The sequence below is a fragment of the Sebastes fasciatus genome, chromosome 17 (genome assembly GCF_043250625.1).
Source record: "Sebastes fasciatus isolate fSebFas1 chromosome 17, fSebFas1.pri, whole genome shotgun sequence".
Lineage (NCBI taxonomy): Eukaryota > Metazoa > Chordata > Actinopteri > Perciformes > Sebastidae > Sebastes > Sebastes fasciatus.
Genome location: NC_133811.1, coordinates 3,272,807 through 3,288,046, shown reverse-complemented (window position 1 = coordinate 3,288,046; position 15,240 = coordinate 3,272,807). Strand labels below are relative to the sequence as shown.

Sequence of the window (15,240 nt, the reverse complement as noted above, 5' to 3'; positions counted from 1 at the left end):
GCTCAGCCCATTCTCTCTCACTGGAAATTCTAGTCCAAATAACAGGGAGTTTGAAGTCCCCAACATGCCAACCAGAGGAGCGTGTGATGGGATTGTGACAACAAGAACAACAAACATCCTCGGGCAAGCAACGCGACAAGCAGACATGGACTTCAACGGCACTTGGAAAGTTTATTCTGAGGAAAACCTTGAGGAGTTATTAAAAGTAGTAGGTAAGAATATGTTCATATATATATATATATAAAGGATGTATTTGTTTATGTATGCATACATTTTCTTTTTAATATGCATTCAAGGTGCACCTGACATGGTTGCCAAAATGCGAAAGGAAATCAAACCAGTGTGGGTGATTGAGCAGAACGGCAAAGACTTCATCTACACGATGAAGAATCCCATCGGCACCACGGTCCACTCATTCAGCCTCGGAAAGGAGTCGGAGATGACTTCTCCAGATGGCAGGAAGTTTAAGGTAATTCAAGCCTCAAACTAGGGATACACTTCCTGTTAATTTAGAAGATTTTTTACCAAGTTGCTGTCTGTCTGTCTGTCTGTCTGTCTGTCTGTCTGTCTGTCTGAAAAAGTAAAAGTGAGGCAGGGGTACTTTTACATGTATCACATGTAGGGTCCACATCAGGGTATATTCGAGCTAATTTGGTTGTAGATATATTGAAAGGATGCACCACTTTAAATTGCAAAAGTGCATGTTGAGCACACATTGAAGAGGAGTGTATCCGGTTAGGGATTGAGTCCCATGTGTCATCTGTGAAAGTAGAAGCTAAGTCCTGTTCCCAAGCTGTTTTTATAGCCGCCATTGAAGGGCGGCTATAAAAACAGAGAGAAGGGTTGACAGAGAGAAATACATTAACAGGACTGACTGGAGGTTTGTGAGGAAATTTCGATAATAAATGCTGTACATAATGCTTAACTTGTAAAAAGAAAAAAAAAAAGAAAAGTGTTGGCGATACCAAAGTTTTCTGTCAATTGAGAAAACAAGCAAAGTGATTGTCAGTGAATAGATCACCAAAGCATTTTGAGCCTTTTTTGTGTGAGATCTGAAATGCACCTTCAGCCACTGAAGGAACAAATAGATGATTCGCTGCAATCGGACTTTGAAGTGAATAAGTCTGCAGTACAAAACTTTTTCCTGAATTGGGCCCAGATTCAAAGGGGGGATGTTTGAGAGGAAAGAAAAGAAAGACAGGTAATGCTCATTGAGGAAATGTCAGTTATATCTGAAATATGACAAAGACTGGGTTCACTATCATTATCTATTATTATTTGTGTCTTTCGTGTCAAAAACTTCCGGCAGTTTAACTTGTACATTAATTTGTTATTATTTGATAAAAATTTATTTGATTGATGAACAGGATTCAGAAGGCATGATTTTTTTTTTCCTCGGCAAACAAAGGGGGGTGTTGGTACAAAAAGTTTGCGAACTACTTTCCCATGCAATGTCTTTGGTCTTGACCAGTGCATTGTCAGGGAGGAGAACGGGAAGCTGATTGCTGTGACTGAAAAGTTCACCTCTGTCCGAGAGATCCAAGGGGACGACATGGTTGAGGTCAGTGGTCAGTTCTTTTAAAAACTGCTGTAAAGACAAGAGATTCAGTGTTAGAAAGAAATGTATACACTGAGTGGTTTTTTGAATGTGAAACAGTGTCTCTGCCTCCTCACTTTTGCAGACTATCACTGCTGGCCCTGTAACTTTCATCAGCAGAAGCAAACGAGTCTGATCCACACCGGACTGATCTGCTGATGGATCCCTCTTAGACCTTCTCAGCTTCGAGGAGGGGGCCATGTGGAAAAAACACAATTTTAAAAACTTAAAAATCTTAATACATTAATGAATAAATTTGAATAATTAAATCAACTGACACGTTTGTTGTATATTCACTCAAGTACTTAAATACACAGGTAGGCTGCTTGTACTTTAAGTGAGTATTTGCGTTTAATGCAACTTTATACTTCTACTCATCTCAGAGGCAAATATTGTACTTTTTGCTCTACTACATTTGTCTGACAGATTTAGTTATTTTACAAATTACAATTATTCATACCCTTCCTGTCCAGTGAAAACAATGTATCGCCGAATTGGCGAATTCATTAATTGAGATAATCCTCCAACAATTAAGAAAACAGGCTATTTTTCTGACTTTTTAGAGTTAAGTGGTTCTCACAGGACAGCGACGCTACAAACATATGATGATCTTATAGAGTATGATGCATTACTGTAGATTAAACTACCCAACAGTATATAAAGTGGTTAAAATGAGCACATCCTTAAACATCTACAGCAGTAAAATGCAACAAAGGCATTAATGCTTCAGTAATATTAATCCAAAAAGATCATATATAGCCTATATTAGTAAAATAGTCACTGGGACCATTTTTCTGCAGAATGAATACTACAATATAACATTTTGCTGATAATACTACTAAGGATCTGGATAGGTCTTCCACCACTGGTTTGTGTTCAGGTCCCTGTGTCTGCCACAGCTGCAGGTGGTGAGCTCAACCAGCAGAGGGCATTGTGGGTATTTATTACCCCCTCTCTGTCTGACAGGAAGAACCAGCGGATCTTTGTGCGCATGCGCCAGATTCTCGCTGCAGATTTCCCCCAAAAAAACCAATAATTTCTTCTTCTGAGTGACACTTTATGGCCAAATACATGAGGCCCCCAAACACGTCTTTGTTCGTCAGAAACATCTCCGATGAATCCAGGTGAGTCCACACTCAGACCTGATGACAATCACAAACATCCAGCCACTAACTAACGCTAACATTAATGACAGCTAACGTTAGCACACCGAGCTTAGCAGCTGAGGTTAGCCTCCTCGTAGGAGCCTCTAGTGACGTTAAATCAGCGTGCAGAGGCTTTATGTGCTAAACATGCATCTGCTGTAGCTCCTAGTGTTCACATCAACAACATGTCTGTGTTTGAGTTTCTCTCTCATGTTTACTACGAAGCTAACAGCTAACGTTACCGTAGCAACATTAGCTAGCTAGCTAACTCATAAACAATATTTCAGTAAACGAGTTGGTGATTTGCAGGTAAAAGATGTTCAACTTTAAACTTCTTAAGCTGTTATTTAATGATGTTGGACTTAATGTTAGAAACCCAGGTAACAGTTAACCGTTATTAACCGTTATTCATTTAAATGAGCTAACGGTAGTAACCGTTATAACGGTACATTTAGATGCGTTGCCTTGGTTACCTGTAATTTAAATAACCTGCTAGACATGAACATTCTAGTCAAAGAGTCTCACAAAGCTCCTGAAACAACTTTAATCTAGAAAATAAACCAGTTACTTGGTCACAACAGTTTATAAACAGTAACGTTAACTTGTCAACTAAATGTAAAAGGCTTTTATAGGAGTTAACTGATGTCCTAGTGAAAGTAACGTGTTTATTGTGACTGCAGGATATTGTGATATTGTGTTCTAAAATGGTTAATTTACATTAATTGTAAGAACAGGAAAATACGAAAAAAGACAAGATAAGAAAAATAAGTGTAGGAAAATAAGAAGACAAAAATATGTGTCTTTCCTTTTGGCTGACTGAATAATTGTCCCACTTTCTGTTCAGTTTCAAGTGTTAATAAAGACATTACACAGTAATGGATGTGTGATTTCAAGTAAACTAGTAATATTACTGACATCAAAGATGCTTGATAAAAACTCATGTTACCTAATTATTGTATCAAAATACTGTGCAAAAACGTAGAACAAAAGAGACTAATGACTGGCAACAAATGTTAACAAATGCTGTATGAAACTTGGCTTTTTTTACTGTATGTTGTAACATTTGGGTTGGGTCAGAATACATATCTGAATACAAACATGGACATGTTAGTAATCAGTTTTATAATCCACTGACCTAGCTAAATTAGTTATAATACCCTTTAGATTAGTTTTTACTAACCTACTCATCCAGCACTATTCATTTCACAATTTACACTACGTAAGTACTTCAAAACAGGCCAAAATATATAATTAAAAATGTTTTATTTAGTTTTCCTCTTCCGGTGTAGTGCTCTTTTCTCTAATTTGACAACGTTGCCTCTAATTTTTATCAGGTCTTAATATCCCAAGTAAAAAGATGTTTTAAAAAAATATAACTTTGGTAGAGACTACAGTACTTTTTCATAATCTGAATGCATATCATCAATTACTGCCCAATGTTGCTTTAAGCTGCGTGTAAGAATGTTTGAAAAAGGATGTTAGTAATAATCTTACTCTATATTTTTCTTTTCATTTGGTAACATATTGACCAACAGTGCTGCATCTGCTTATGTCTAGTTGTAGACTTGTTAGTGGGTTTTACATTGAATTGCATGTTGAACAAAATGGTGTGCTTATCTTAAAGGGTCAGTTTACCCCAAAATACAACAGAAATGTTGCGAAACAAAATACAACCTCTAGAATAATAAGTGGTCTTGAGCAACAGCCCATCTTAAAGTGACTGTTTGTAAGAATCAGAATGTCTTGTTAACAGCGACACCTGTGGCCGTTAAGTCAACGAAAGTCAGCGTCCTGTTGCTCAAGCTTGCTCGCTCTACACAGACATGAACGAGCATCGCTCAACACAGTGAGGCGACACACGTCAGCTAAAACCACAATATCACTCTATATTTCAGCTGCTTGGCAGTAATGTTAGCTGACCAGATGAAGGTCTCTCCATGAATCACTGCTGATCCTAGTGTTGGCTTTTCCTGCTTCAGCCTCCCGACCGCAGCCGCAGGCAATAATGTTTCTCTCTGCGAAGCACCGTCACTTCACAAGACATGGGAAACCTCTGTTGGTCTGGAGGAGCTGCAGCAGTTATTTCTGCACAAACGTCCACTAGATATTCTCAGAGCTACGAAGTCTTCTGCAGTGTGTAGTGTGCGCGCATGCACGTGAGGTGGAGCGAGCTGAGTGAAGGCAAGCAGGCAGAGGAGCAGAGACTCCGGTCCTGGAGACCAAAGCTACAGTCTCCTCCGCATACTCCGACCGCAGCCAAAACTGTTTAACAGACGGGCTTCACTAGATACAACTTTGCAGTTTTGGTGCTTCCGTGTAGTTTGTGTTGGAGTCTTGTCTGAACAGCGTAGCCACACGTGCATTTGCGAGCGCGGCTGATTTATACTTGTAAAAAGTTACAAACAGTCCCTTTTAAGCAAATAACACAAATTGTGTGGACAGGTGGGTCAGATCGCCAGGTAAGAAGTAAAATAATACTTACTGTGTTTTGGGATGAACTGTCCCTTTAACCCCCTCATCAGCTGCTCTCCCAGCTCTTGTTACTGGTTGATGATATAGGTAGAGTTTGCCCGTGATGGTCAGTTGAGTCATACTTGTATTTACGGTGTTCAGGCCTGAGGATTTGCGACGTGAGTTTGGCCGCTATGGGCCGATAGTGGATGTCTACATCCCACTTGACTTCTATACACGCCGACCAAGAGGATTTGCATACATTCAATATCCTTTCCCAATGACTTTTTACTGTGTGTGTGTGCTCCTGCTAACAAAACATTTGAATTTCTTTTCAGCAAAGAAGATAATGCTTTTGTGATGTATTTTTCTTGCACATAATTTGATTGAATATCTAACACGCATATTTCTCTGTTATTGCTTCAGAAAATGTAAAAGCATCCAGTTGTGGAACCGGCCACAAAGAGTAACAAAGACCCGTGTAGAGTAGCTGTAAAGACAAGTCACACAGACCTTCAGGATCAGAGGGAGGGAAAAGGTTGAAAAGAGAAAGTAAAGCATGAAGAGGAAAAGGGAACGGAGACAAAGCCTGGATATGGCGGCAAAGAATTGGGAAAAGAAAAAGAGGTTTAAGAGGAAAAGGCAAGCAGGAAACCCGAGTCTCTGTGGGAGTCGATTAAAGAGTGTAAAGATCAAGATGAAGTTCAAAGTCAAGCATGGGCAAAGGTAACAAGTCTGAATTATTTTGTATCCTCACAAGACAAATCCACAAATTTGACATGACAACAAAATCAGTTTTCCCTGTGATATCAATGACATATTTAATTTTAATCAAAGCAATTTAATCAACTTTTTTCGTGTTTTGTGATTTGTTTATATATTTGTAGTCCTGATCCCTCAGACAATTATTTGATGTGTTTGAAAAACTTGCTTCATCTTTTATCTCTACCAAAATCAACAGAGGATGTATTTGTTTGTTGCTTTTTGCCTTGCTATAAAGTAATATGTAATTTGTACTCATTATGAACTGTTTTATCTAATAAATCAGGCCACACAAATTAAAGAAAATGTTTGATGAATGCCCTGAATCCTTCTTACAATAAATGTAAAATACAGTGTGCTAAAGAAGAGGGTGAGTTTTCTCACTTCACCCTTTTTAGAGTAAAAAAAAAACATTTGTTTGAATTTGCGTGGCCTTACCAAAAATGAAAGCGAACAAAAACCCTTAACCACCCCAGCATATTTGAGGATGTGCGTGATGCAGAAGATGCTCTTCACAGCCTGGACAGGAAGTGGGTTTGCGGTCGGCAGATTGAAATCCAGTTTGCACAGGGTGACAGAAAGAGTAAGTGGTTACCTTTTTCGATTTATTTTTGCAACCAAATACTGTTGAGTCTGTCAGCAAATGTTTTTTGCTGTAGACAAAAATTTAATTGTCAGTGTCACTTAAGTTCTACAGCGTTAGATAGAGATGTAGGATTCACTGTATGTGTTCATACAGCGTTTCTCACTGACAAACTCGTAGGTACGAGTGAGCAATTGTACTATTGGCAGCACTGAAGTAGCTAAAATTATGGCAAAAAGGCATCTTTAACAGCATTGTAGTGTAAGAGCATCAGTAATAAACAGATTTTCTGCTGTCCAGAATATATAAAGCTAAGCAGGTGGTCGGATGTTGTGTGATGGAGGGTGTTGATAATTGAAGTGAGTGAAATGAACAATAATATTACATTTAACAGCAACGTGCTGTGGTGGCAAGATGTGATAAAAACTGAACAAAATATTCAGCAGGTTTTTCCTGTCAACGGCAAAATACTTGTTATACATCAGACCGGCAAATGTCATCCAGAGTAGGCTCATGACCACGCCCCCTTTTGGGGGGAAACAATCCTGTGTCCCTAATAGACGGTAACAGAGTAAACAGAAGAAGTTGAAACTGGTCTCCAAACTTCTACTTTAAACCAACCGGTAATAGTAATAACACTATGCTGAAGAGTTTCTATGTAGCTGGTTGCACCAACAATAAATCCAAAAACGCTGAAAAACTCAGATTTGTTCCCCTGTCATGTCCAAAAAAAGATATACTAGAGGGGCTTTAAGGCTCCAAGCTATAGACCAGACCAGCATGGCTTTATGGCTCCAAGCTATAGACCAGACCCGCATGGCATCATCGCCGAGGCTGCGCTCCCTTTTTGGAGAAAGAAACTCGCCGTCACAGGACAGAAAATGATGAAAAGCTGTTGTGTAGCGGGTTAACCGAGGCTTTCACACTGAGATCTGAGGCACATACAGTGCATCCGGAAAGTATTCACAGTGCTTCACTTTTTCCACATTTTGTCATGTTACAGCCTTATTCCAAAATTGATTCAATTCATTTTTTCCTCAAAATTCTACACACAATACCCCATAATGACAAAGTGAAAAAAGTTTGTTTAAATATTTTGCAAATGTATTGAAAATAAAGAATGAAAATATAACATGTACATAAGTATTCACAGCCTTTGCTCAATACTTTGTTGAAGCACCTTTGGCAGCAATTACAGCCTCAAGTCTTTTTGAGTATGATGCTACAAGCTTGGCACACCTATTTTTGGGCAGTTTATCCCATTCTTCTTTGCAGGACCTCTCAAGCTCCATCAGGTTGGATGGGGAGCGTCGGTGCACAGCCATTTTCAGATCTCTCCAGAGATGTTCAATCGGGTTCAAGTCTGGGCTCTGGCTGGGCCACTCAAGGACATTCACAGAGTTGTCCCGAAGCCACTCCTTTGTTATCTCAGCTGTGTGCTTAGGGTCGTTGTCCTGTTGGAAGATGAACCCTTGGTCCAGTCTGAGGTCCAGAGCGCTCTGGAGCAGGTTTTCATCAAGGATGTCTCTGTATATTGCTGCAATCATCTTTCCCTCGATCCTGACTAGTCTCCCAGTTTCTGCCGCTGAAAAACACCCCCACAGCATGATGCTGCCACCACCATGCTTCACTGTAGGGATGGTATTGGCCAGGTGATGAGCGGTGCCTGTTTCCCTCCAGACATGACGCTTGGCATTCAGGCCAAAGAGTTCAATCTTTGTTTCATCAGACCAGAGAACTTTGTTTCTCATGATCTGAGAGTCCTTCAGGTGCCTTTTGGCAAACTCCAGGCGGGCTGTCATGTGCCTTTTACTGAGGAGTGGCTTCCGTCTGGCCACTCTACCATCAGGCCTGATTGGTGGAGTGCTGCAGAGATGGTTGTCCTTCTGGTAGGTTCTCCTCTCTTCACAGAGCAATACGCTGGAGCTCTGTCAGAGTGACCATCGGGTTCTTGGTCACCTCCCTGACTAAGGCCCTTCTCCCCCGATCGCTCAGTTTGGCCGGGCGGCCAGCTCTAGGAAGAGTCCTGGTGATTCCAAACTTCTTCCATTTACAGATGATGGAGGCCGCTGTGCTCATTGGGACCTTCTATGCTGCAGACATTTTTCTGTACCCTTCCCCAGATCTGTGCCTCGATACAATCCTGTCTCGGAGGTCTACAGACAATTCCTTGGACTTCATGGCTTGGTTTGTGCTCTGACATGCACTGTCAACTGTGGGACCTTATATAGACAGGTGTGTGCCTTTTCCAATCATGTCCAATCAACTGAATTTACAAAAGGTGGACTCCAATCAAGTTGTAGAAACATCTCAAGGATGGAAAGTGGAAACAGGATGCACCTGAGCTCAATTTTGAGTGTCATGGCAAAGGCTGTGAATACTTATGTACATGTGATTTTTTCGTTTTTTATTTTTAATAAATTTGCAAAAATTTAAAAAAAACTTTTTTCACATTATCATTATGGGGTATTGTGTGAAGAATTTTGAGGAAAAAAATGAATTTAATCCATTTTGGAATATGGCTGTAACATAACAAAATGTGGAAAAAGTGAAGCGCTGTGAATACTTTCCGGATGCACTGTACAATACGTGAATATTCACTGTCAGTGTGGTAAATGGCTAAATGATGCTGGTGACAGTGACTAGTATGGCTAGCTAACGTTAGCTTGAGTGTGAGGCTGCTGCAGTAATACAGTCATACATTAACGTTATAGCAGCATCAGACTGTCGTCTCCAACTAAATCTCAGCTTATAGATCAAGAGTTGATTATTTACAGACAACACTTAGCCTAACAGGATTCAATCAAATATGTATAAACGTCTGGATAAGCAATATCCAGCCACTGATCAATCTTAATTTATTAAGGTATCGCGAACGCTCAGATTCAGGCAAGGTCGCAAAATAATTATTAGACATGTATATAAAATAATCGTTTGTATAACGAGATGAATGCATATTACAAAATTACAATCCAAACACATGTCAAATTGTATTGAAGTCTGGGATCTTCAGTTTTCTATCCCCCAAAAGGCGGCACGGCCTTGACTTTTTGCGAAGTACTCGTATGTGCCAGTTTGATGTATGACACGACTGATTAATAACATTATTGGCTCATTCCATTTAGGTATTCATGCTGGCTTACTGGCACATCTGAGTGAGGTTATATTAGTTCCACTTGTGCTCGTCCTGATATGATCAAAATGTCCTTCAAGTCCTGTTTTAAACAACGCAGTGTGTTACTGTAATGCCTGGTATAGAGGTGCACCCTGTATTTACTCTGTAGGGCCCATGGGAATGTCTTTCTTTTGGCTTTCTTTTTTCTACTCTGACCTCTAACCGTCCTTCTCATCACTGTTTGTTTTTTTTAATCATCAGCACCAAATCAGATGAAGTCAAAGGAACGGCATTCTCCAGGCAGATCGTCTCGATACGACGACCACGATCGAGACGGCAGGCGCAGACGTTCGCGCAGCCGCAGCTACGACAGATACAGATCACGCAGCCCTTCTTATGATCGCCATCGCAGACGGTCCGAGAGTCCTCGCGAGTGAGTCTTTCTTTCAGCAGACTTCCGCCGGGTTCACATATGGAACGGAAGCACCACTCTATAGTGAATCGTTGCACCAGCCAAACAGAAGCACATTTCTCCACGCTGGTCAACAAGCGATTCTGCTCCTCTGCTGTTTACTATAGAGCTCTCTCTCTCTCTCTCTCTCTCTCTCTCTCTCTCTCTCTCTCTCTCTCTCTCTCATTTAAAACCCATGATCACAAACAGCTGTGGCACTAAGCTATTTCTAATAAATATAGTGGATGGATTTTGAAATTGGGGGGGAGGGAATCGGAGGAATCAATCGGAAGAACAGCAGGGAGAGAGGAGGGGGAAGTAAAAAGCTTTGGTTATTCCTTACAGTCGTCATCCTCGCTTATTTATTTGAAAGGGAAAATAAAATCTCCACATCTGCCTTCAGGTCTCGTGGGTGGGTGTATGGAGTGAGAAGCAGGAGTCGCGAGGATGACGGGTACAGCTGGTCTTTGACTGGGTAGAGGTTTCGGTTTGCTCCTGTTACTCTCTCTCTGTCTCGTCATGGTATCTTCTATTATTGTACAGATAAACTTAGAATTTCTTGGGCAGACTTATTGTATGAGTGAAATTGTTAGGTAGTAGAAAAAACTAAGTTGTAGGGCTGTCAGATAACGCATTAAAGCAAATTTGTTTTAATTACACAAATTTCTTTAATGCATAACGCAACTTGCGATTTTTAGGTTGTAGCGGGCTCAATTTTAAAGCAAGGTCAACCGTGTCATACTAGCTTGTCGCGAAGGAGCCTAAATCACTTTTGGCGAGGAAAAAACTGTCGAGGCCATTTTCCAAGGGGTCCCTTGACCTCTGACCTCCAGATATGTGAAAGTTCAGTTTTAAAGCTGGAGTGAAGATACTGACATCATATGAAATCTAAGGAATCCATGGGAACCAACCACGCTAGCCTGTCTAGGAGGGAGGCTAAATAACGCTCCAAACCTGTCATGGCCATTTTCAAAGGGGTCCCTTGACCTCTGACCTCCAGATCAGTGAATGTAAATGGGTTCTATGGGTACACACGAGTCTCCCCTTTACAGACATGCACACTTTATGATAATCACATGCAGTTTGGGGCAAGTCATAGTCAAGTCAGCACACTGACACACTGACAGCTGTTGTTGCCTGTTGGGCTGCAGTTTGCCAAGTTATGATTTGAGCATATTGTTTTATGCTAAATGCAGTACCTGTGAGGGTTTCTGGACAATATCTGTCATTGTTTTGTGTTGTTAACTGATTTCCAATAATAAACATATAGATATATTTGCATAGAGCAGCATATTTGTCCACTCCCATGTTGATAAGAGTATTAAATACTTGACAAAATCTCCCTTTAAGGTACATTTTGAACAGATGAAAAATTTGTGATTAATTGCGATTAAAGGGACTATTTCTAACTTTCAGAAATGCTTGTTAACAGCGACACCTGTGGCCGTGAAGTCAACGAAAGTCAGCGTCAGGCTCACGCTTGCTCGCTCTAAATATACCTGAACGAGCATCGCTCAAAACAGTGAGGCGACACACGTCAGCTAAAAGCACAATATCACTCTATATTTCAGCTGCTTAGCAGTAATGTTAGCTGACCAGACGAAGGTCTTTCCATGAATCACTGCTGATCCTAGTGTTGGCTTTTCCTGCTCAGCCTCCGGTGTCTCCCTCAAGCGGGTCGGTGACGGAGCACCGCAGCGAGACACGTTATCGCCTCCCCGACCGGGTGCCGGTGTCTCCTGACTGCGCCCGCAGGGAGATACCGGCACCCGGTCGGAGGCGATAACGATTCTCGCTGCGGAGCCCCGTCACTTCACAAGACACGGGAAACCTCTGTTGGTCTGGAGGAGCTGCAGCAGTTATTTCTGCACAAACGTCCACCCTACATTCACTAGATATTCTCAGAGCTAAACTAACTCTTCTGCAGTGTGGAGTGAGCGCGCGTTCACGTCTAGAGGTGGAGCGAGACAGCGAGACAGCGAGGACGCGCGCGCGCTGTGTGACTGAAGGCAAGCAGAGGAGACAAGGCTCACGCCACACGCGAGCGCACATATGCGAGCGCGCATGTGTCCCGACCCGGTACATTTATACGATTAAAAAGTTACAAACAGTCCCTTTAACCATTTGAATCGCTTGTCAGCCCTAGTCTTAACATTTGACGCACAGGACCGTTATGTTGAGCACCCAGAAGTTTAGATAATCCCAGAAGTGTCTAAATAGCGTCATTGTGTTGTCTTCAGATACAGGTCGAGGGCTCGGAGAGAGTCCAGAGGGAGATCACGATCCCGCTCCAAATCCGCATCGCCACGAGAAAACGTCAACCCAGCGTCGACTTCCCGTTACACGGAGGAAGTGCGACGGACACACTCCCCATCCCGCTCCAGGTCCCGGTCCGCATCAAGATCACGCTCCCGTTCACGTTCACGGTCCCGATCCTGGGCTGGCCGCAAGTCGGGAGGACGCTAGAAAAGCAGCCGCTCCCCCCCCCTTCTATCCGTCATTATGTCAGATGCACCAGAGTTGGTTCATTTGTCAAGAAATGTTTGTTTTGACATGAATGTAACGTCCACTGAACCATTTGTAGAAAGCTTGTTTTGCAGCTCCATTTGAAGAACAATGCTGGTCCTTTTGCTTGGTTTTCTAAAATTGTATTGGTGAGATTTCCCCCGATTAGAAATATGAAACAGTCAGCGGTTTCTGTGTTCAGTGGTAGTCGGCCAGGAATAATTGTCTTTTTTATATGCGGTTACTGATCATTTTGTTTTCTAAACCCTATGCACCCATTTTTGCAAAAAAAAAAGAAAACATTCAGTATTTTAAAATGAATCCAGTCCATTGGCGAACCAAACCAACGTTTCTGTGTGTTTTATCACATTTATAACAAATCAGGTACTTTTTACTCTACTGCTGACCTTTCTCCACAGATTTCTCTTCCCTTCTTTCAGCCACAGGTGTCTTTTGATATTCAAAAATATAAAACTTGCTTTACATAATCTGTCACAGTGAACATTACGGAGATACTCTTCAAGCTATATTGTCAAGTAGCAGACTGAATTGAAAAGTGCACTGCATTATCCTGCAACTATAACGCAACTAAAAAAAACAAAAACAGATGAAAATGAGTCCGTGGCAGCCTCAAAGAAAAACATGACCACAGGTAAAGGATATGATCTGTTTTGGAAGATGATCAGCAGTAGCACCATGTATGAGTATTGAGGCTAAAATACACAGAAACGCTGCCGTGGTGCGTAAGTGTTAAGATGTTGTCGACCAGTGACTTAAAACCACAAACTGTTTTAAAATGTTTTAATTTGTGGCGTTTTATGTCAGATTAGACCTTTTTTTTTTCAAAAGGTATTTTATTTTTGGAACATTTCTCCAAAGTTTGGTTGTGAGATGAGGAGGAACAAAACTCTCTTGTTGGTGTTTACACGACTGTGTTGATGGTTTTTCAGATTGAATCTTGTCACTGCATGTTTTATTCTCCTAATCTTCTATTCTTAGTAGGAAGAAACTGTTATTTTGAGTAATAAATGGATAACATTCAGTATAAGGAAACGGTGTGTGACTTCAGTTTGTAAATGCAACTTGGTCTACTAAAGTTTCTTAATACTGGCAATTACGCCAAGCTCTATATGAAGATGAAGAAACGTGACTTTATTTAGGGAATTTGATGAGAACAAATGGAGGTAACATCATGAGAATGAATCCAGAGATTCAGTATTATGAGAAGAAGTGGAATCACAAGTCTGCAGTCATCTGCATGGAAAACAGACTAGTCCAGCCATGAACATTGATTTCCTTCTAATGGATCAGTAGCTGGGAGGAACAACTCAAATTAGATTCACAGTGACGAAGCAACCATGTATGAAATCGGACGTGCCCCATTGATCGCTGTATTGAAAAACTAACATTGATTAAACGAGTACAAAGTACAATGGCAGCATGGAGGCTTGATGTGAGTTACTTTATCAAGAATAGCTGGTATGAAGCACAGGGTCGGTTACAAATACAGAACAGACATACACCGATCAGCCACGGGACAGCACGGGCACCCTGACCGGTCTGCCGCTACGCAGCCCCGTACCCAACAAACTGAGATGCACTGTGTGTGCTGACACCTTTCTAACGATAACGATAATAACGATAACACTTTATTGTCAGACAGGTCTGAAATTTGTTTTGCATCACAGCAGCTCCATTTGCAACATCACGGAAAGGACAAAGACAAGAAACAAGGATACGTATATTTAAACATTACAATCACAGAAGACAATATTCAGGGCCCTTGAACATACATTTGATCTGGGATTAGGCTCCATATTTAGTTTTAGGATTGACTGGTGTACAAAAGAGTGCTTCAGTCTAACCTTATTAAATCGGGGAACCCTGTATCTCCGATTTGATGGTAACAATTCATATTCACTGTTCAAAACATGGTTGGGGTCAGAGACGATGGTGTTAGCCAACCCTAACCGGAACCAGCATGAACTTTTTCAGCAATGTGAGTTCCAGTAGCTCTTCTATTGGATCAGACAACACGGGTCAGCCTTCGCTCCCCACGTGCATCGATGAGCCTCGGGTCTGACCCTGTTGCCGGTTCACCGGTTCTCCTTCCTTGGACCACTTTTGGTAGCTCCTGACCACTGCAGACCGGGAACATACCACAAGAGCTGCAGTTCTGGAGATGCTCTAACCCGGTCTCGTCATCACTATCTTGCCCTTGTCAAAGTCGATCACATCCTTACGCTGGCCCATTTTTTCTGCTTCCAACACAAAGTTCAAAGTTCAAAATGTTCACTTGATGTCTAATATATCCCCCCCACTGCCAGATGCCATTGTAACCAGATAATCCATGTTATTCACTTCACCTGTCAGTGGTCTGAATGTTATGGCTGATCGGTGTATTTACACTATACAGTATACAGAGATGTGATCCCACCAGGGGTGCAGATGACCCACAGATGGAGGCTGACCAGTAACAGAGGGGTTGCTGATTAAGTCCCTGCCACTCTTGTATAATTGTGTGCTTAAGACAGTACGGATTCTGGCATCACATTTGTTGTGCCGGCCATCTCTGATCCCCTAAGACTGCTCCTTTGTTTTGTACCTTGTACCTGTCATCCCCTAAAGATG

General features: G+C 41.5%; 2 protein-coding genes across 5 annotated transcripts; both read left to right on the top strand.

Moving 5' to 3' along the window:
• Positions 1–13: 13 nt before the first annotated feature.
• Positions 14–1,858, top strand: fabp10b (fatty acid binding protein 10b, liver basic). The gene is made up of 4 exons (XM_074612712.1): positions 14–212; positions 297–469; positions 1,472–1,561; positions 1,683–1,858. Exons 1-4 carry the CDS (start codon positions 65–67, stop codon positions 1,731–1,733), a joined length of 462 nt encoding a protein of 153 aa, XP_074468813.1. The 5' UTR covers positions 14–64; the 3' UTR covers positions 1,734–1,858.
• A 697-nt stretch (positions 1,859–2,555) lies between these two features.
• Positions 2,556–13,654, top strand: srsf10b (serine and arginine rich splicing factor 10b). Of its 4 annotated transcripts, none has more exons than XM_074612702.1 (6): positions 2,556–2,721; positions 5,356–5,462; positions 6,437–6,538; positions 9,915–10,086; positions 10,508–10,579; positions 12,345–13,654. In XM_074612702.1, exons 1-6 carry the CDS (start codon positions 2,657–2,659, stop codon positions 12,568–12,570), a joined length of 744 nt encoding a protein of 247 aa, XP_074468803.1. In that variant the 5' UTR covers positions 2,556–2,656; the 3' UTR covers positions 12,571–13,654. The 4 variants fall into 4 exon arrangements, with proteins under 4 accessions (XP_074468803.1, XP_074468804.1, XP_074468802.1 ...); XM_074612703.1 differs by lacking the exon at positions 5,356–5,462 and adding an exon at positions 5,620–5,919 and having other exon boundaries at positions 2,583–2,721; positions 6,432–6,538; positions 10,508–10,558; XM_074612701.1 differs by lacking the exon at positions 5,356–5,462 and adding an exon at positions 5,620–5,919 and having other exon boundaries at positions 2,583–2,721; positions 6,432–6,538.
• Positions 13,655–15,240: the final 1,586 nt, after the last annotated feature.